Here is a 20,765-nt window from a genome sequence, read left to right as displayed (position 1 = left end):
CAGATCCCCAGTAATTTGAGATATTTGATTTTTATTGCTTCTTTATTTTAATACACACACCGGTACAAGACAAGACGAGGCTTACTCTTAATAAATGGTAACTAACTATGCATAATCTATGAAAAACTGGCTAGCGACACTATAATTTTATCATTTTGTGAAAAGTCCATTTTCATGTAATGAAACGAAATTTTGGTAAGTATATCACCGTCTTGGTACGTATAAATATCAGGAAGTCATACTATTCATCATCACTCTAAATTCTATCATATCATAATATTACTGTAATTCAGCGTATGGATTAACTAAACTAAAATAACCGTTTGTATATATTCCCAAATTTTATAAATCCCAACCCCATTATTACAGTTTCTATATTAGTTTACTGATACCTTACCTAAACCTTACATTTAGCCTACCAAACTATTTATTACAAGCACATGATAAAAACGACTAACCAACCACCATAAGAACAACCCAAATATTTTAGAAATCCATAACCATCCGTAAATATAAACCACACTATTCCATTCCCAGCTTAAAATTAGGTATATTTGGCACTGTGATGAATTAGCGAAAAATTTACAAAACTATAACTTATGTATACTTCATATTATTATTTACAATGAAATTAACTAATCCCTGTTTTACTTGATTATACTAAAGCTAGATTAAATTAGCTAAATTAAAACCCCAAATTTGAATGTATGTATCCTAAATAATGTAATTCGAAAGGCTGGTACGAAATGAAAAGCATTTTTTGTATATGCAAAACATTTCACTGACTTTGTAAAAGTAATTGCTTTTCTACTGGTACAATTGTTCCGCGAAGGAACTAATCTTACTAAAATCATGTTTTCTATCCATTTTTGGAATCATCACAAGTTTAACATATTGCAATCGATAGCAAATAATCAAATAAAATCTACCAGCTTGGAATAATAACCAAATTATGTAAATTACGATTAAGGTCACATCGTACAAGGATTTCCGCTTTACTAGTAGACGCTCTTAAAAAACTATGGATTATTTTTACTCTTTTGATTATTTACTCGGCATATTATGAAAAACTACTGGGGACCGTCTTCATCATCGCTTTCCCATAATTGGTGGCATGGGGGATGACGTTGGGGACGCCCATCTCGGACTTGGGGTGGCAGCGTGATGAGAATATGGACGCAGAATATCAGCCACGTCCAACGAGTCGTCCAACGACTTGACTCGCCTCATCCGGAAACACATGATCATGGTGGAAATGGTGAGAAGTATGAGAATCAGAGTGCTCAGACCTGCGTAAATGTTCATAAAATAAATAAATCATTAAGAAAGGGACTCCATTTTTCGACTAATTGTGCAGATATTTTACGTACCAATCATTGCAGTGAAAGTCCCCGTTTTTACACACACGCTTTCATGATCATTAAACTCGGATCGGGTAGCTTCCGGTTCTTCGTCCTCTTGTAAAACTCGCAGTGCTTGGAATAAACTCAGATTTTCTGACAGCGTCGAATTCCGATCCTTGTCGTCAGATTCTATCCCGTACTCGTCTACGGAACGTTTCCTAACGCTTTTCACATTTCGCCAGTAGCATGGTTGGCTCTGTGATGCAAATAATTTTCAAGACAAAGTTTAGAAATTGGATTTCAATTTGAAAAACCCAATTTTAAAAAATACATAAATACTTAATTACCGGACACTGCCCATGACACATGCGAACATCACATTCAACTGAAAATAGAAAGGTTTTTAATACTTTGGATAAATATGGAAAATTTCATATGATTTTTATGGTCTCTAAAGACAATTATTTTATGAGTTTGTGCATAATTCGCATTCAGAACTTACTGTAGAGAGCTGGTGACCCAGTGAATCGGAACGTTTTAAGATAAGCAAACACTTGTGTTTCATAAACTCCCGTGTGAGACCACGTCCCTCGGAAGGGCGACATCAATTTGCTGTCCACAGGGCACCTATTCAAGAAATTAATGAATTAACGTACGAATAAATTAACATCGTCATAAATTTTGTCTGAATTCTTGTATCTCGTTTATTTTATGAAAAATAAGGTTTGACATATCTACTAGCAGATTGCTCTAAAAATTAAAAATTTTGGGAATAAATTGAATTCGTTGGGATGTATAAAACATCTTGGCTGCTTCAGACAATGTCACCTCGCAAGAAATGATAGCTATTACCGAGTCAACGATTTACTTAATTGCTGTAACAGTTACCTATAAAAATTAACTTGTGCTACCGTCGTTCGCTTCTATCCCTCCCTCCCCACTCAATAAAACTAAAAGCACCTGCATTTCACCCACATACCCGTAATGGTCGATGAGCTGAATCTTCTTGGTAGCCCCGTTATGCGCGTAACAGTCGTTGACAACAATGTCGAAACCGTCGTACTGCGATCTGTATCGGAAGAATTTAAAAAAACGTTGGATTAAGCGACATCATTGATAATTCATAGCTGGCTCATAATAAATATGGATTTGCATACCTCATGTAGATCATCAAGGTGAGCGGATCTCCGACGCGAACAGGACCGCCCACCCGGGTTCCACTAGTTCCAAACCCGTACCGAATTTCCATGTAGCATTCGGGCGGAGTAAGAGTAAATACGACTGGGTTTCCTGTCGCCACTCTGCATAATTACAATTGTTATTAAATAATGATCAACGAGATGATGCTAGGGACGAAATGTGAAAGTTCATCGTCTCAAACTTACTCGACATCCAGGAAGGGAAATGTCACCGTTTTCCAGAAATCTACGAATTTACATCATTTTATTATATGTGTCACTCTGAAACTTTGAAGATTTCAGATTTCTTCAACTCACCATATCCATATTCGCAAGTGACCTTAAAATGTTCGTCCCATTCCTCCTCTGCAATAATTATGTAATACAAACTTAAGTAAATATGTATCTACTTACATAATTGTGTTAATTTCTCTCACTGCACTGACAATCAGATTATTAGTCACAAATCTGGGGGACTTACCAATCATTGGATTGTACTGAACTGTGACCGTATTCCACATAAAATTTTTCTGGAGGATACAAAAAAGCAATTGTTTTTAGTCTCAAATTTCTCAAATTTCTACCTCTTCAAATGGCTATCAAACACGTGGAGTGGTTTACAAATTAAAAAAACTCGCTGTTAAATCTGTCACTTTTCGGAGGATGAGTGAATAACAACTAATGAAACGACGCGTTTAATTATTTTCTTCTCCAATTTGTTATTTTTGTAATTACCGACGGCTCTTTTCTGCCCTCCGCGTGATTGCTGGCCCCCAAAGTTCCGCAACGGTTGAGCTTGATCAAGTATTCATATCCGTCTCTTCCAGTCCCGTTAACATAGACGCAGTCAGGGTCGTAGGAATAACCTGTGGGTGAGAAAAATAGTGGTTTTACGGCATGGTAAAACTTATTTGTAGTCGTAAAATGGGAATCGGAAATTGAAAGTGGGGGGGAGAGGTACTTAAGGGCAGATAGTAAATTATTCTCCAGTCATGGAGAGCCAAAGGGACGTTGTTGGTTTGGTTAATTGGCTCCTGGTACATACATAAATCACGGTACAAAATTAACAAAAAAATGCATATGCATCCCTTCCGACGACGTTGCATGAAATAGGCGAGGAAAAAAGTGGTGGAGGGAGAGATCAAGAAAGGAAAAGAAATTAAGTTGACGATGATTATTTTCATCTCTAGAATGGAAAACTAATATATCTACATAAACAGCCAGTTTTTTCTAACATTTCATTTAATTTTGTCCTGATTTGTAGTTAGCAAGACCGAGGATGAAAATATGAGACAAACGAAAATGAAGCCATGCCCATAATTATTTAATATGCAATTCATTATCAATTTAATATTCATTGTGATGCTGCTAATTTAATTATTGCTACGTAAAGAAGCTGTCTAGAAACAATAATGTAATAAGTAAATCGAATTATAGAGTTTTGAATAAAGCATGGTTTTTGCACTGGCTAAAATGATAATAAGTACAATTGGCCACCTTCATTAAGAGCGATGAATCTTTACAAGTCTTGCAGCATAGTAGCTGTAGATTTGATGATGATGTATTTTATTACGTAATTTTACCTCAATTTCAACTAACTGGCACTGACACTAGAAGCAGAACTACTTGCGAATTACCACCACCATTGCATTGCCCATCTCTCCAAGATTTACAACCACGCTGCCCAAGTCACGTTAACTCATGGCACTACCCAACCAAAGTCGGTCGGTAACATAATAATGCACATTAATAAGATTACAAACTCTTTCGTCTCAAAATTCCCGTTTTCTTCATTAAAAAATCCTTCCATAATCATAATCATAAAATCGAATCTCTCTCCACGCGAGGAGGAGAGAGATTCTTGCCTGTTTGTTTTCCTCTATTTGCTCAAATAGATAATGCAACTTTGTAATTTTTCGACGAGCAGGAAATGTGATTTGTTTTGAGCACAATGAACAAACTGCCAAGATGAGATTTTTGGGGCTGGTTCTTGCCGTGTAAGAAATCAGAGCTTCCCTTTCTTTTCTGTCGTGATTTGCCACAATTCAAGTAAACTAATTGACGAGACGGATAACGATAACTAATCAGGCGTGATGAAGGTTTAATACGATTTTGTCAGCGTGTTGTGTAATTAATAACGCTAAATTTTTCACTGTTTCTCATACGTAGATACTTATATTGCGAACAAGTTGAAGAGGTAGGCACCCAACCTGGACACTAATATTCTGCTTGGATGGGACACCAAATTCTTATCCGTCTCAAAAATCCTTCTTTCTACTTTTGAGTCGTGCTTAGCTCATAAGTTGAACAATAAATAATTCAAGTCAACGTCAAAAGTTTGATTTTAACCCATTTTCGAAATTGCTCTGGCCTATTGAATCCCATCCCACGTATCCCCGTCCCGTTACACATTCTTCCCCTCTGAACATGTGCATATCTTGGACACAATCTCCTTCCTGTAGTCAATCCCACGTAGGAAGAAAAAGGTGTAATGGAAACCCAATAATGGAAACGAATGAATGACTGCACTCGAACCCGTCTCCATCTTAATTGTACGCAGCTCAAGACAATTACACGAGGCAAAGGATGATAATGGGACACCCACCACGGAACCAAAGTCAAGTCCGCTATCGTACACAAACGACGCTGTCTAAAACCAAATTGAATTGACAGTTATCCGTTTTACCCTCCTGTTTGCTTGCTTTAACTAATTACATTCTCTGATTAAAGTTACCGTAGCATAAATAAATAAAGTAAACGCGAATAATTAAGTACACAGAGAGATAAATGTCACGTTACTTGTGTGTAACGTGACTAAACGTCATTATGTAATTAGCCGTATTTCTTTTACTTTTTTGCCTTTGCGAGTCAAAAAATAATTGGGTTGAAGAAGACGAAGAAGATGTTATTTTAGCAAATTTTTCGAGGAGGAGTGCGAGGGTAATAAGGGTGTAAAAATGAGAATGCTAAGTGTTGGTAAGAGTGGACACTCACCTGAGGAGTAAACCAGACCGTGGAACGATCCATTAAATGCAACACGGATTTTCATAAAGTCGTCCTGGCACTCGGCTTCGATGTCTGCACAACCAAAAGTCCAGTTAATGACTCAAATTATAATATACGTATGAGTAATAGAAAGACGATTAGCACAATGTGAAATTAAGCTCTTTTTTGCAATAAAATGAAAAAATTGACGTGTTACCCATGTTGGGTAATAATAAAACTGACCCAATCTTTTTAAACCGTCCGGTTTTTATAACAGAAAAAACTCGTCGGACATAGATAATTAGCAAAAGTGTGTCACTACAAAGATGACGGCTTACGTTGAACTCTGGTCATGTTGAATGGATTCCTGTAATTGCGATCCCAGGGGGACTGGTGGTGAACGGGGTATCTGGACTCGGCCGGGGCGACGGGTCTCGTCTGGTAGATGGGATTCGCCGCCTCGAGAGACGGCCTTTGTCGCAAAGAGTTTGGAGGGACGTAGCCCGGCCCCCCCACAAAGACGACGGGTTGATGGTTGCTCCCCTCGCCTTGCAGCCCTTCTCGCGTCCCACTCTCATTTTTTAAGGGATCCCCACCAGCCCCAAGACCCGTTTTGTATTCATACTCGATCTTGTCCTTGTCGTTGGAATCTAGGATTGGGTCCTCCGTTTCTAACGAGTCTGCATGATGAAAATGCGTAGATGTCATTTGGTCACGCCATCCATTCCCTGGAACCAAGCGGTGTAAGTATATTTCAGATTTGAAATACTATAACCACTTGATTGTAAATTTACCTGTTGGGGGGAGTAAGTAGTCCCCACTTTTGTCGAATTTTCCCCCTGCCGAGGCCGACGTGCTGGTCTTGTCCACACCGAGGACTTCCATCGTGGAGCTTTCTCCCGAGAAGGAGGAAATCGTTTGGAGTTTGATGGGGGTCACGGACGCGGACGTCGTTTGGAATTCGGTGTCTTCAACGGATCCAAGCTCCGTTTTTAGGGCGGACGGGGATGGTTTCGTGTTCTGGAATTGAGAGCAAGAAAAATAGCATTTTTTATAAGAGAATCTCAGCTGCATATTAAACACTATCACAGTTTTTATAAAGTAACAATGACCCAGATGCAATGAAATAAAAAAACGTGTGAACAATGCAACGAACGTCCAGTCCAGCGATGACCCCGACACCCTTCCACGAATAAAGGGGGAGATGATGGAAAGCGATAAGCTCTTTGTAACTGATTTCTAGATTGCAATTTCTAGATTGCAATTTAATATGGAACGCTTTTTTGTGTGTATCAAGTTCAACAAGGATTTCATCATGGGTTTTATAACTAAATTCACTGCGAACGGTAACAAGAATCCCTTCATTCCACTTTTACTTATGTTACGTGTTACCCAACATGTCGGTCACCACATTTGCCATAAAATGATTTGTCGCGCATTGTCGTACACATTTTATTAAAGGATTATCTCACTAATACTAATGATATCCCGTCATTAGTTAAACACATAAATTATAATTATGATCACTGTCGGGATATGTGCCATGCTATGGACACACCTATTTAAAAAGGGACACTTCAGTAAACGTCCCATTGACACATAATTCCTGGGTGGGGTCGACAATTAGCAGCCTAATGGATTGGACAAGCATGCATGGTCAGTTTTTATTGGAAGGGGAAGAAAGTAAGAGTGAGAGGAAAGGATGTGGTGCAATTTGTCATGTACATATGTAAATTAGATAATGTAATCCATATCCTATTGTGCAAGTAAAACTTGGTGCAATTAATAATTTTGTTGGGAGGGAGCAGACGCGTACTTTACAGTTTTCAACGCATCAACAATCACCACGGTAAACAATACCAGACCACCATCGCTTTGAGACTGTACACACTGGACTAGATGGAGGAATGAGAGACGTGAAGGTGCACAATAGGCAGGCCTACGTACGTATATGTGCATACACCGGATGTGACATAATAAGCAAGATGAGTCCGCAACGTGTTTCAAATAGATAAATGAGGTGTTTATTGTTTATTTACAAGTGCTAATAACATGAGTGGGTATGAATTGGGCGTTTTTTGTGCCTTATTATGAATACGCGTACTTATTAAGTAGCTTCAGCTACTTTATGCGAAGACTTTGTCTGTCTGTCTGTCCGTCTGTCAGCAGGATAACGGAAGAACGGATTGAGATAATCGAAATCGGTTTTCGCCATTATACATATGACCCTAGGGGGAGGATCCTATCAACTTTTGGGGGCAACCGGACCACCCCCCTTGGCGCCAGGGGGTGTGGTCGGGGCAAAATGAGATTTATAGTGCAATTTGATCTATGGATGAAATAGAGTGAAATGAAGTGATCCCGAGTTGTGCCACACCCCCTCCGCGCCAGGGGGTGTGGTCGGGGCAAAATGAGATTAAAAAAAATTGAATCTATAGGTGAAATGGAGTGAAATTGAGTGTTTTCGCGATGTCATGGGAGTGGTTGGGGTGAAGTAGTCTGAAGCTACTTCCGTATGCGCGTTTGCGACGGTTTATTTTACTATGATACTGGACATGGTGTAAAATTAGAGGGATTCATTTAGAAAGTAGTTCATGGACTTTTCCTTCTTATCAATGGAATGAATCGGAAATATGTGAAACATGAAACTGTCCAAACAAATTCTCAAAAAACTAAACTGTTCTAAACAGTTACGTAAACAACTTGTGGACTTATAAAACCTCCCAAAGAGAGATCTTTTGCCCACAACACGTCTCATTCCATCCCCTGCACGACTTGTAATTTCACCCAGATTAATTGCCTATTGTTCCCATCGTACAAAATTAATTAGTTGAGGTTACCTCAGACAAAAGACGTACTAACTGATGACAATGTGCACACTCAACTATCCTCCTCTCAGGTTTTTAATCAATTAATCATCCCCAAATTATACCCACGTATGTATGAATATACGCTACTAAATAATCAGTGTGAAAGGTCGCTTTTAAATTGTTGCGGATGAAACAAATTCATGTTTTTGCCTCCACGGGGTCATTTCCGTGACGCAACTGACTCAGAGACGGACACGACTCGTCTTCTTCCCGATTTGACGACGTAATAATGTTTGTCACCCTTCCATTCATCGTGTCATTCTGAATTTGAGATCGGCTGAAAAGAAACGTTTTTCTCCCTAGGTACATACTTTACTGAGCAATCTGTAGCAATAACAAGGATGGTGAATGGCGATAATGATTGTCATCATTATGTCAATGTGAGAAGGACTGGGTGAATTTTTTAAAGAGGAGACGGAGAGCAGGAGCAATTCATTTGTTGTGAGAAGAACATCATATCGAGAGGAATGGGACACTTACGAGTGATGTAACGGGAGATCCGACCAAAAAAGTGGATACGATGAGGAGCACAGAGCCCAAGCAGAGGGGCGACGAGGAGAAAGGTGAGGACGACCAGGGTGACATGTTTCTTCTTCTAAAGACGCCATTGTTCCTCCTATTTCTTGAGGCTGGGGAGGGTTTCGGAAGATTATTCGTATCCATAATTCGGCACTGGTGGGAAGAATGGGCCGACTTTTTTGCACAGGTTTCCAAATTCTGGGTATTGCTGTCGGGCGGAGGAGGAGTAGAAGGGGATGGAAGGTTCAACATTCTTCTTGGTGACAAGATCCCCGAGAAAGCAAATCCTGCGGAATGAAATTAAGCATAAAATAAAATAATATATACTACATTTCACATGTTATTTGTTGTTGGAATTATTTTCGTAAAAGCTTCAAAGTTGTATTTAAAAGGTAGCACCGTTTAGGAATAGTCTCACTTCTACTATTAGCTAACCTTCAGTTTAAATAGTTGGGAACATTAGCTGGATAGTATTTAACCAATTTAATGCCATTTCAAAAGTAAAATTTTATGGCCTTACAAAATTTTCATGAATTTGTAGTACAAATTGTGTACATACATATGCAAAATGCCTTCAGAATATATATATGAAAATATGAGAATAATATGTGCATGCACACTTGCTGCATGGGGTTCAGGTACAGTTGATCTATTAAATTTCATATGATAAATTAACTTTTAACTCGTACAATAATCAAATTTTATTACATTTTAAACATTGTTATCCACATTTTTTGGATTTTAAAAATTTCATCATTTTGTATTTCTTCTTTGACGGAGAAGAGAACGGTAATTTTACCACATGCGTTGTACCAACTCATCTGCATACCTACCACGGCATCCTTATTCAGACCCCTTTAAACGAAACTTGTTAATTTGCCAATCTGAATTGGCTTCTTGAGTCAGTCCGCATTATTAGCAAGCGCCAGTCCTCATTGGCACAACTGAAATGCCACCGGTTCTCACATCTGTTCCCTTTATGTCAGTTTATGGTTTTGTTGGGTACAGTTGTTACAGTTTATTTTATGCAATTCTCACCACCTTCAGCCTGCATTCGTATTTTTACCACCTTTTACGCGTACACACAAAACCACGCGTCAAACAAGGACCACAATGCAAATAAATAAAGTGAAGTTAACCCTTCCTTCTCCCAATGTCCGTGCCTCAAATAAATTGGGCTGGTTCTGCTCCTTCCTTCGTAAATAACTGTACTCCACTAACTCATTTCTTAAATTCCTTGAATAAAACACACAAAAAGGGCTTCGATGTGATTGAGGATACATAAAAGAAAGTAAAGCAAGCAAGACGAGGAAAGATCAGTGGAATATGAATCGAGCAATGCATCTGCCATTCACTCAATTTAAAATCGCTTTAAAAAGCGAGTGCTCAAGTTTTATATTTGGAGATTATTTTGAGACACTACTCCTTTCCCAAATTTTTCCAAAAATTAATGAGAGATATTATTCGAATAGCTTGAGAATGAAAATTTCCATATTTTTAATCACAAGCTTTCTTCCAAAACCCTTTTTCCCTTTCATATAGTGCATTATCGAGAAACAAATTAGGGGAAATAAGACATTGCTAAAAATCATTTGCATGCAACGAGTCATTCATGTGTTTATCACTTGATTTACGAATAACGGATTGAACTTGATGTTCTGAGTGTCTCCAATGCACGCTGTTTTCTTTCACTTGCTCGCCTAAGCTAAGCCTTTGGTTCACCTCTTTAATACGAGAATGGCTGTGGGGATTTTTGCCTTCCTGCAACAATCTGTCCGTGGCCCGAGTAGTGTGACAATTACAAGGTAGGAGGTCTTAGAACAAAGGCTGGTAGCAGAGCAGCAGCTTTTTTTTACCACGGGAGTAATAATGCATTACTGCAACAATGAGGAGGGAGATGGATTACTCGTGGTAAAGTCTGACCGTCTGAGAGAGATCTGGCCTCGTCGTTCGTTCGTATAATGGTCGCCATAATAAAAATACCTTCTCCACTTGGAAATAATGACGAGCTTGTAATGCAATCCAATTGCATATTTAGTTGAATGTCATGTCATTGTTAAAAATTGCAAAGAAAGGAATGAAACTTGCAAGTTTAACTAACGGCAATTTTTAGCTATTTGCAAAAGTGCCGAATTTGGAAGCAAATTGAGTCTTGTCGACAAGTGATCCAGTTCCCACAAGCCGGCAGGTAGGGAAACGATTAAAAGGGGATGAGTGACATAATGAAGGCGGAAAATCCCTCGTCCCCGTGACATTTGACTCTTTCGTGAAACTGAGAGGTCTCTGTTCACATTTCAAAACGAGACAAGCACAAAGTTCCTTATCAAGGATTTATCTATCGAAATCGGTGAAATTTGGATCAGTCATGACTAAAGAGAGACAATGAATGGTGACATTATTCCGAGATTGATTCGTGGTGAATCTTGCCCTGATTCATGCGACCTTTCTTCACTGCAGGGTGACCTTTATTAATTTCACTGGGAATAAGGACGACAAATATGCACGAGTAGGTCACGTCATTTACAAATCATGTATTTATTTAGAATAATTCATCACGTTGACAATTTTGTCAGTGAAATGCATGGACGAAGACATAGATAATTTGTGACAAACTTACAGCCAATTGTGAAGGTGAAGGTAGTTCATTGCCGTCGTTTTTGGAAGCTATTAAACCAACTCCGTCCGTCTGTTGTATTGTCGACGCTATTTTAATTTAGTGCTTTAAATAAAAAAGAAAACAATAAAGCGCAGTCAGACTAAAAGCTTCGCCACCACGGAGTTTGCATTGCACTACTTGTTCGTTATGAACCTCACCCAACACGTTACTGCCTGAGTTTTAGAACCAGTTCCGTATTTCTCCAATTTTTTGTGGCCACTTTTATTACGTAATTCTCCGTCTGTCTACACCAATAAAGCAAACATTGAGTAAAATCAGGTAAAAAGGGATCCGTTTTCTATTTCATTAACTTCCTTAATTCCATTCCGCTCATTCGGTATCATTATTTTATAACGTTCCTGCCTCCTTTTAGCCAGATGTTGCACAAATCTGGCTGAAAATCATGCACTTTGGTAAATCGTAATGACAATGCGATTCAGTTTTTTTCCCTAAAACAATTGTCGGTCGGAAGAGGGGAAAAGAACATGTAAATAAATTGAGGCTTTATTTTGGTCAAAATTTTGGAAATCTTCGAAAACTTCATATTATACCACCAACCAAGAAGAGCATTCTCTCAGAATCATCATTCCTCATCATTTCGTAAATGTAAAAAAGGCCTAAAAGAACTCCCAAATTTGCGATTTATTTAATTCCGTTCACTTTTTTTCTATATTATTATTTGTTCAGTGATGAGTACGAAGAAGTTCAGTGAACGAGTCACAATGCGCCGTCTATAAGAAGATGATGCGGGTTTAATGCATGCACATGCTACACGGCCAAAAATAAATACACTGACACAACTGCAACATTACTTTACTTTTAATTGTTGCGGAGCATAAAGGGGAATGGAGGAAGGGTTTAATTGTTGCGGAATCAGTGTGTGGTATTGGTTGGTGAGAACTCGTGAATTTTTAGATAGACTTTATCCTCCAAGAAAAGAAGGTAATTGTTGTTTAAATTTAAACTCTGTCCGACGACGGATGAGGTAACTTCCTCACTTTTTCAGGGAAAATGCGATCTTGTTCTTGCTCAACTTCCTCCTTTTTGGACAACAGGATTCGATTTGTAGATTGTAATTTATTATTCCTTCTTCTATACATAGTTGAACAGCCAACGGTGCTTCTTTCTCTCAGGTCTCATCTCTCTCTTATCACTCCTTCAGTAGCAACTAGTGCTCAGGAGATGATGAAATGAGTGAAGGTGCAAATAAGTCACAAAAGTAAACGTGTTTTTCACCACAATGCACCGGATCATTGCCTCCCAAAGGCTAAAATCTACGCAACATGAATTGAATGGAGGAAGAAGAGGGAAACATTCCCATAAATAAAATGGAGTGGTGTCAGCTAAACCGCTTAACTTGCTCAGATTCCCATAAAAAATGACTTGCTCAAGAAAACTTTGCGAATTTTTAGCATCAAGTGCTACTACTTCAATAGAGAAACGTCATTCTCTTGGAATTAAGCAGTTTATATGCATCAAGTTTTTTGAGACGTGATAAAGTTCCAAAATTAATTGAAATGTGGATGTGATCGATGTGATCAAAGTTTCATTTTCTGTGGATTTGATTGAGCTATTTTTTGCCATTTTTGAACATATTTATCTATTTATCGATGTGCGAGTCTACTTGTTGACAATTTTTTGCCTCGTTTAGTAAAGTAATTCAAAGTGCAGTTATTTCGCCGTGGTTGTGCTTCGTCATCCGCATATTACTCATTTTGATCTCTTAAAGGAAATATATGGCTCGTTATTGTTCTTCGTACATATTTACTAATATTTTGCATCCTGTAAATAAGTAAGCATGCGAGAATTGCAAGCTTTCTAGCAAATCCATGCTTAAAACCATACCGTTTTGGCGAAACTTTGCCAATATCTCGACGCTTAAACCTCTTAGACGTTGTCCAAGTCCAGGAAGGAAAGGTCAGCAATAACTCAAGCTTTATATTCCTTACGTACGCATACCTCGCCCCATGCCGAAACTGTTACTATTATGCAGCCCCATGTGCAGCCGTCATTTAAGGAAAATCATTTATATAATAAACTGCACTCTTACTTAACTAACGTATGATTCTGATGGTGATGAGCTGATCTCACACCCTCCGCCTCGTCAGCCAGCCAGGAAGGGATGAGATGACAGATTCGCACAAGTTGACAAATGAGCCTTGTTTGCTGTAATGTCATCTCAGTTCATCTCACCTTATTATTCAGCACATTGCGAATAATAATACTTTTGCTAACCAAACCCATACTTAGTTCTGAGGGGAAGAAGAAGAAGAAGAAGAAGAAGAGGAACGTTAACAGTTTAGTTTAGTAAACAACAAAACAGCGAGAAGAGAAAGAAGGGTGACAAAGGCAAGAGGTGAACCGGGACCTTTTGTTAAATCCTTCAAGTTTCGTGTTACCAAATGTTTATCGTTGATGGGAAATTAGACTGTAAACTTTTTCACAAGTGTGACCCATCCTACGCATTCCTAAACCTTGCTGATGATGGGCACAACTAATTCTTCTCCCAAATGATCTCCAACTAAAGCCATCATCGGCTTGAGCAAATAACGCAAAACTGAATTAAACTAGGCATGCATGTGGTCGTAACGGTGATTATTGTTGGAATTAAGAGTTATTTTTGCAAGTGTAAATGTCATCTTATCGCCATCATAATCTTATCTCTTGGGCGAGGGGTGAAGGGTCAAGTCACCTTAGACGAGAAGGTTATCTTGGACGGATATCCATAAATATTCGATCTGGCAAAAATATTCTTAGTAGAGACGGAATAATGGTCATTAGTCCCAACCTGGGTCTCTGGTATATTAATTAAAATACGCTAACCACACCATCCACAATTCCACTTCAACAACTGCTCCCGTCCAAGTCTCAAGTCTTGTCCACCAAGTGGAAATGTGCAAATGGACTCTGCACAGATTTCCTTGGTATTGTAATCTAAATGAGATTTCCTCCTGGAGATAAGACACAAAGAACAATTGGTTTCGGCATCTCATCATTCGTCCCGTCCTTTTACTCACACTGATCGAGGAGTGATGAACCAAAAGTGCAATCAAATCATCATCATCACACCTCAGCTCAGCTCCACATTTTGATACACATATTCTGACATGTGTAATATCCTCAGTGCCTTTCTTGCCTGGTAAATGGTCTCTCTTTGTGCGGAAAAATGCGGATGTTCTGAATGAAACCGTTTTCGATGGGGTGGAGGAGATTGCATTGTTTCATTTTTAAAATTATACACATGGACGTGTATAGTGTAGCTCCAAATGTGCTAATGGCGAAGGTGATATGTATATATTACTCAAGCTAAAAGTGAATATTATGTTATTAGTGAATCAGTTCAGAATCATTTCTTCTTATGGGTTGATTAGATGACGGGATATTCCTTATCTCTTATTCCTAGCCATTTTTCTCCATTTAATTCATCTCTGACTTTTCTTATCTCACAATTTGCAAAACCGTTTCGTAACGGGACAATATTTTGGCAAAAATTTAATCTTGGAGTCTCAAGATGCAAAAATATTTTGGACACAAAATTACCATTTTTAATTGATCTTAAATAAACCCTTTCTGCGTGCGTGACCAGGACAGGTGTAATCTGCATGCATACATACATCGTTCTGGTACAAATCTTGTCCAAAAGTTGTGTAACTTTAATTCATACAGGATATTAAAAAAAGACCAAAACTAAAACAAATACTGATTGAAATTGAAGGTTGTTTAAGATTATGCGGTAAGTTTTTTCTCAAAAAAGTGAGAAGAAGACGATTTACTTGCACGCCTCTTCATGAAAGGAAACACGTGTCACTTGAGCACACAGTGGACCATAATTTGTCTTCCCAATTCGTAACGGGCAATCATCCACAAATTTAGGGAAAGAAGAGGAAAGAAAAAGTGTGAACATTGTAAATTGTTACAAGAAATTTGGAGAATTTTAAGAAAAAACGGGTGATATTTGCGAAGAGTCTTGTTCTAAAAGTGTCAATATACTTATTTACGTATGTTAGCTTCTGTACTAACTTATCTGGTATTCGTGCATACGTATATGTGCATATCCAGATAGCATAATATCGCGTGTCTCTAATTCACCATTTCATTGCATGCACTTAAATGCGCAACCATAAACACACAAAAATAAAATCCTGCCTGTGCATGCAGCCATTGACTAGCAGTAAACGGAATTATGAGTAAAAGTCATCCGTAAAGTCATCATCATCGTCACACGTTAAAAAACAAAACGTATTTTTTTATAGGCGCAAGTTCGACATGAGTATAAAATTAGCTTAAAATTAGACACTTCCGTGTCCGTGTGCAATATCCGAACACCGGTTCGTCCTCCTCCCTCCCTTTGCCTTGCTTCAGTTTCAGCCACAGGTCGTTTTTGCAGCAAAGAAAGTCAGCACGAGAAGTGAAACAAAAGTTGAGCTGAGCAAGGTGTCCAAGATGAGACGAGCAATGATCAAGTGTGGTGAGCAGTGGATTTGTGAGATTGAGAGGCAAGGTGAGACATCGCGTCGTATCATCCTTGCGCGTGAAAGGTGTGCAGTGTAATTGGAGGTGAGGTTTGTCGCAATTTGTGAGACGGAGCGAATTTGTGATACAACAATCAATCCTGCATGCTTGCTCTTTGCTATTTAAATAGGATGATGACAGTGTGACCAACGCATTTCCGGATGTCCGAGGGCACTTACATATTTGTTATGCAACAACATTTAAATTTGTATATGGTATTGAATTTAATTGTACATTGAAGTACCAAATATTGGTTGATGATTTGCATAATTTTTTGTAATTTATAATCTATCGGGAATTTAATTATTATAAAATTATTGACAATAGTTTCCGCAAATTGTGAAACATCGAAAATGAGTATTATTTTTTTCCCTTTCGTACCACCTTAAGTTAGAATTAGTGATAACTCCTGCTTGGCTGGCCTACCCAAAGAGTGAATTTATGACCAATTTAGAACACTTTACAGGAAACGTTTCATGTCCCATCAGAGAAAAGAACAAGTGATGAATGGGCAAGAGGATCATGTTTTTTTCGCCATCACCTTCCTGGTGGATCTGCTTTACCCACAAATAAAATTCAACCTGACTCCTCCAATAATTGCATGTTTTAAACTTTACTGTAGATAAGAAGGAGAGGTGGATGTGCGAGTGAGTGTTAAACTTTTATTGGTTCAGTCACATGGGCTGCAAGAGCGTAAACAATTTTAGTATCTGCTTTCTGAGCCTAGATTTCCCAGTCCTCCTTGTTTCAGAAATTATCCCTTTTTTGGGGAAGCCGTTGCGTTAATAGGAGCGATTAACTGCTCGAATCCAAACTAAGCGACGCGATTCACAGTTACTCGATGCACATGCACACACAAGGCTGCAATTACTTACCTCCTACTTTTCCGAAAAAATGAAATATGTGCATATGTACCTACGAGAGATTTGTAATGTAATGGAAAGTTGGAAAATTCCTAGTCGCACGTACGTACGTATCCTAAATAGCTATGCATGGATCAAGTTTCGAGTTTCCTAGCACTACGTAGTGCGTCTTTTTTTAAAAAAACGTGTACGTGCATTTTAGTTTTGTAATAAATTCATAAGAGAAGAATGTGTATGATTTGCAATTTCTTATCGAGTCTTCTCCTCCTCAGAAGTGCAAAAATATGACAAGTTTAGTTTATGTTTGTCATTTAATTGAGGAGAGAAAGAAATCACGATTTTCACCTAGTTTGGATATTTCCTTCAAAAGGAGCTCTTTACCTTGACAAAGAAGTTACATACGTAAATTTGCCATGTTGCTCAAAGTCAATGTTATTTATGGTACAGTTAAACACATACGTAAAGAAGCAACAAATAAGTTTTTTTCTGCGTGAATGATAAGGTGACACGGTCACAGGATTAGGGAACTGATTTGATTTTCCACCCCGTGGCAGACGAGATAAGACCAAGTCTCGCACGGAAGTAGACCAGATGACATAAAATCCCGAATGAGTAATATGGAAGTTACGTTATTGTGTCACCAAATAATCAACACTTGATCTTTTTACCCAGCACAAAAGAGAGCAAACAAGTCGTAAATACTGCAGATTTTTCTCCTCGAGAGAATCAGACTGAGAAAAGTATGTGTATGTCCATCCATTTAATTTAGGATTAGTCCTGCTGCCACTAAATCGTTATGAGATAACCGACCCTCGAGAGTTTCTCCAACTCTCATGTCTGATTATCCACCAATACATTTTACGTATTTTTAATGCACCAGCCACACAATTATCTAACAAAGCTATGGATTTGCTCGCTATGAAAGTTATGAAACTGCTTGGATACATACGTAATACGTAGCTTTGGTTGAGGACAATGGGTCAAGTGCAAATTAAAAATGTGTCGGTTAGTAAGTCAAGAGTTTCATTAGAGATTAAATAAGAGTCAAGTTGTTGAACTTCATCTTCTTCTCGAAAGAAGAAGAGCTCTTGTGACGAGGTTGAAGAGTTTCAAAGAGTTTACGGTAGAAAGAAAATGTCTCATCTCGCTTGACGATGGGTTCCTGTGAATCAAAGCAGAACCAAGCCAACCATCGCTCCGACCACGAACTTGGTCTTTCTTTGTACACCGTGCTTATCACCACCACCACGTCTCCTAAAGGCTTTTAAAACACGAAAAATGTCATTTAGCAAGAGAATGGTGGTGGTTATAGCAGGTAGCCGCAACAGGCTGTAATCCGTACACTGATAAATCAAGGTGGGTAAGTGATGCTCAAGGAAATAAGTATAAAAATACTTTGAAACGGTGATGTTGCATTTTAACGAGCCAATAAGGGAGCAAAATCAGCCAATTTTTTTGAAGACATTGCTAATTAATCCATAATCGTTTAAATTGTGCCATTAACAGTGACATGTGCCTATGTACTTTAAAAATGTTAATTTTAATTCAGTTTTTTTTACAAACTGTCGAATAAATAAATTTATAAACGGCTCGATTCAAATTTCTATGCATTTATACGACCATCCAACCCACAAATCTCGTGCAGACTTGCATGTGTGCATATGCAGACTCCTTGTCACACGGGATGCTTTTAAGGGATGCCTTTACATGAAAACCGTTCACTCTGTGTTACTTTGTTTCAGACTTTCAGAGGACAAATGCAGGTAAATAAATGAAATCCCCAACAATTTTGAGATTCGAGGAAATGGAGGGATGACATCAAGAGCGGCATGCAGCATGAAATCGGTGGCAGGATTTTTATTACACAGCAATTCCTCCACTATTTTGTACGCAAGCAACAATAATATTCCTACAGCCGCAGTTGTGGATTAAAATTCTACCAGAAGATCAAGGCAAAGTCTTATTTCCACATAAATGCGCGGATTTGGTTAAGACACAGACAAAGCACGTAAATAAATAAGCAACCAGCAGCAGCAGCTCGACTCTGTGATTACATGACAAGAAAAGGGGAAAGAAGAAACTGTGTGACTGTGACATAACTGGGATCTGGGTGTGTATCCGCTCGAAATAATTAGCCCGTGCACATCGTCATCACTTGATCATCACTAATCCCACCAACAAAGATTCATAAAAAATTGGTGTAACGATAAGTCAGGAATCAGGTGTCGTTTGGAAAAAAACTTCGAGGGAAAAAGTTCGAAAGAAATTGGCAAATTATGAACATATCTGGAAAATCTTGGAATTTATTACATTTTACTCTTGAAATTTGGACAAAACTGAGCAACAATATATTTATGAGCAACCCGCAAGTAACGTTTTTTTTCATTTTACTCGTAAAATAGAGAAAAATGAGTCAAAACGATGAATTCAAGCATAAGGTAAAGGATTTTAATCGGGTTCATTTGATTCCACGGTGGATGGCATTGGATTTGAAATGTTTCGAATTAAGGAAACTGTAACAGGACTAACGAGCCGTATTATTTTTTAGTAAATATTTCACTTGATTATTATTGTAGGGAGGATGGCATTCATTTTTTTTCTTTTCCTTCTTCTTGGTATGATACATATTTACCTACTTTGCCTACTGACTGACTCTGAGACATTGTTATTTATGTGTGTATTTATGGTTGCATGGTTGTCAGCTAACTAACTGTTGTACATACCACATCTTGGGTTATTTATGTGCCTATTTTTGCTCATTTTGGCCATTTTGTCTCATATGAATGTATGCAATGCATGTTATTGTCTGGTTTCGCACTGGGTTATGCAAGAACCGATTTATTTTGGAGTAAACAGCACAAGTATGGCAGAGGATTATTCGAGGATTTTGTTGACGAAGTCATATTCTTTTTGAATTTGAAGTCAATAAAATGTCTCTAAAATATGAAAATATTGCAAATAATTTCGGTTACCTGTTAAACTTGGAGGGACCTTTGTGGGTTATCTGGATGAACAAGAGATATCTCCGTCTCTGGGCAGGTTGAAGGTTCCTTTCCCCCAAGGTGAAATCCCCCCAAAAACACAAGATTAAAAAGGATTATGTCGTAAAAATCAATATGAATCTCTTTATTTCGTCATGTCCAATCCTCCAATTTCTTTCTGCGACTACTTCCTCTCGACAAAAAGTTTTCTTCTCACGCGTCGTTTCACAACTTTTTGCCACTTTCTTCCCACTTTCCTCGTACGAAATTGTCAACTCGTTGAAAAAACTCAACTGGGTGGAATACTGGTATTTAACAAGGCAGGAGAAACGTAGAGATAAATGTCGTTATGAAATAATCAATTCCACAAAACACTCCCAGTAACAAAATAGTCTCACGTTGCCTCCAAAAAAGATGCGATTACTTTACTTAATCCTTCTCCGATCCTATGCTTCCAATAAAATTTCAGATCAAACCGAGGAAATATTATTGGTATTTATTATTGCAAAAACTTTATCAAGCTGTCCAATTACTGTTGTGGGAATTTGCGACACTTAATAAAAATAGCTCGTCGTGCTGGTCCATTTACTTGAAGAGAGAAATGTGTAGGACGGATTTTGATCGGATGTGGTTGGCTTTGAGAGTGGAAATGACTCCGAGTGAGATCCGCTGCTGCTTTTTACGTTGCCTTGCCTGAGAGGCGCAGGCAGAGCAGATGCTACATAAGTTAAAAAGGTAATGTGAATTGTGATGCTAAATATTACATGCGATCTGCTTATGCCATCCTCTCAGCCTTTTGTCCATTCTTATTACGCTACGTTCTAAGCGTTACTTAACTCTGAGCTTGTGGAGAAGATG

At 38.3% G+C, this 20,765-nt stretch overlaps 1 protein-coding gene across 1 annotated transcript; it reads right to left on the bottom strand.

The window, feature by feature from the left end:
* Window positions 1-14: 14 nt before the first annotated feature.
* LOC110858426 lies at window positions 15-20,569 on the bottom strand. Its single transcript, XM_022107204.2, has 15 exons — window positions 19,899-20,569; window positions 8,857-9,182; window positions 6,301-6,526; window positions 5,845-6,234; window positions 5,516-5,599; window positions 3,257-3,387; window positions 3,003-3,051; window positions 2,840-2,887; window positions 2,729-2,768; window positions 2,501-2,644; window positions 2,323-2,412; window positions 1,846-1,970; window positions 1,691-1,728; window positions 1,371-1,599; window positions 15-1,289 (listed from the first exon to the last, which is right to left on the bottom strand). Exons 2-15 carry the CDS (start codon window positions 9,145-9,147, stop codon window positions 1,090-1,092), a joined length of 2,085 nt encoding a protein of 694 aa, XP_021962896.1. The 5' UTR covers window positions 9,148-9,182; window positions 19,899-20,569; the 3' UTR covers window positions 15-1,089.
* Between the last annotated feature and the right edge of the window lie 196 nt (window positions 20,570-20,765).

Source organism: Folsomia candida, unplaced genomic scaffold (assembly GCF_002217175.1).
Source record: "Folsomia candida strain VU population unplaced genomic scaffold, ASM221717v1 Fcan01_Sc021, whole genome shotgun sequence".
NCBI lineage: Eukaryota > Metazoa > Arthropoda > Collembola > Entomobryomorpha > Isotomidae > Folsomia > Folsomia candida.
Note: the sequence above shows the minus strand (reverse complement) of the source record. Positions and strands in the feature narration are given on the sequence as shown.

What these genes read in the sequence shown, in the direction of transcription:
- LOC110858426 (XM_022107204.2), bottom strand. Translation starts at nt 9,147, where the DNA reads ATGTTGAACCTTCCATCCCCTTCTACTCCTCCTCCGCCCGACAGCAAT. An exon ending in GATCTCCCGTTACATCACTC is followed by an intron (nt 6,527 to 8,856) that starts GTAAGTGTCCCA and finishes TCTCAATTCCAG; the next exon opens with AACACGAAACCATCCCCGTC. An exon ending in TCAGTACAATCCAATGATTG is followed by an intron (nt 2,888 to 3,002) that starts GTAAGTCCCCCA and finishes TAATTATTGCAG; the next exon opens with AGGAGGAATGGGACGAACAT.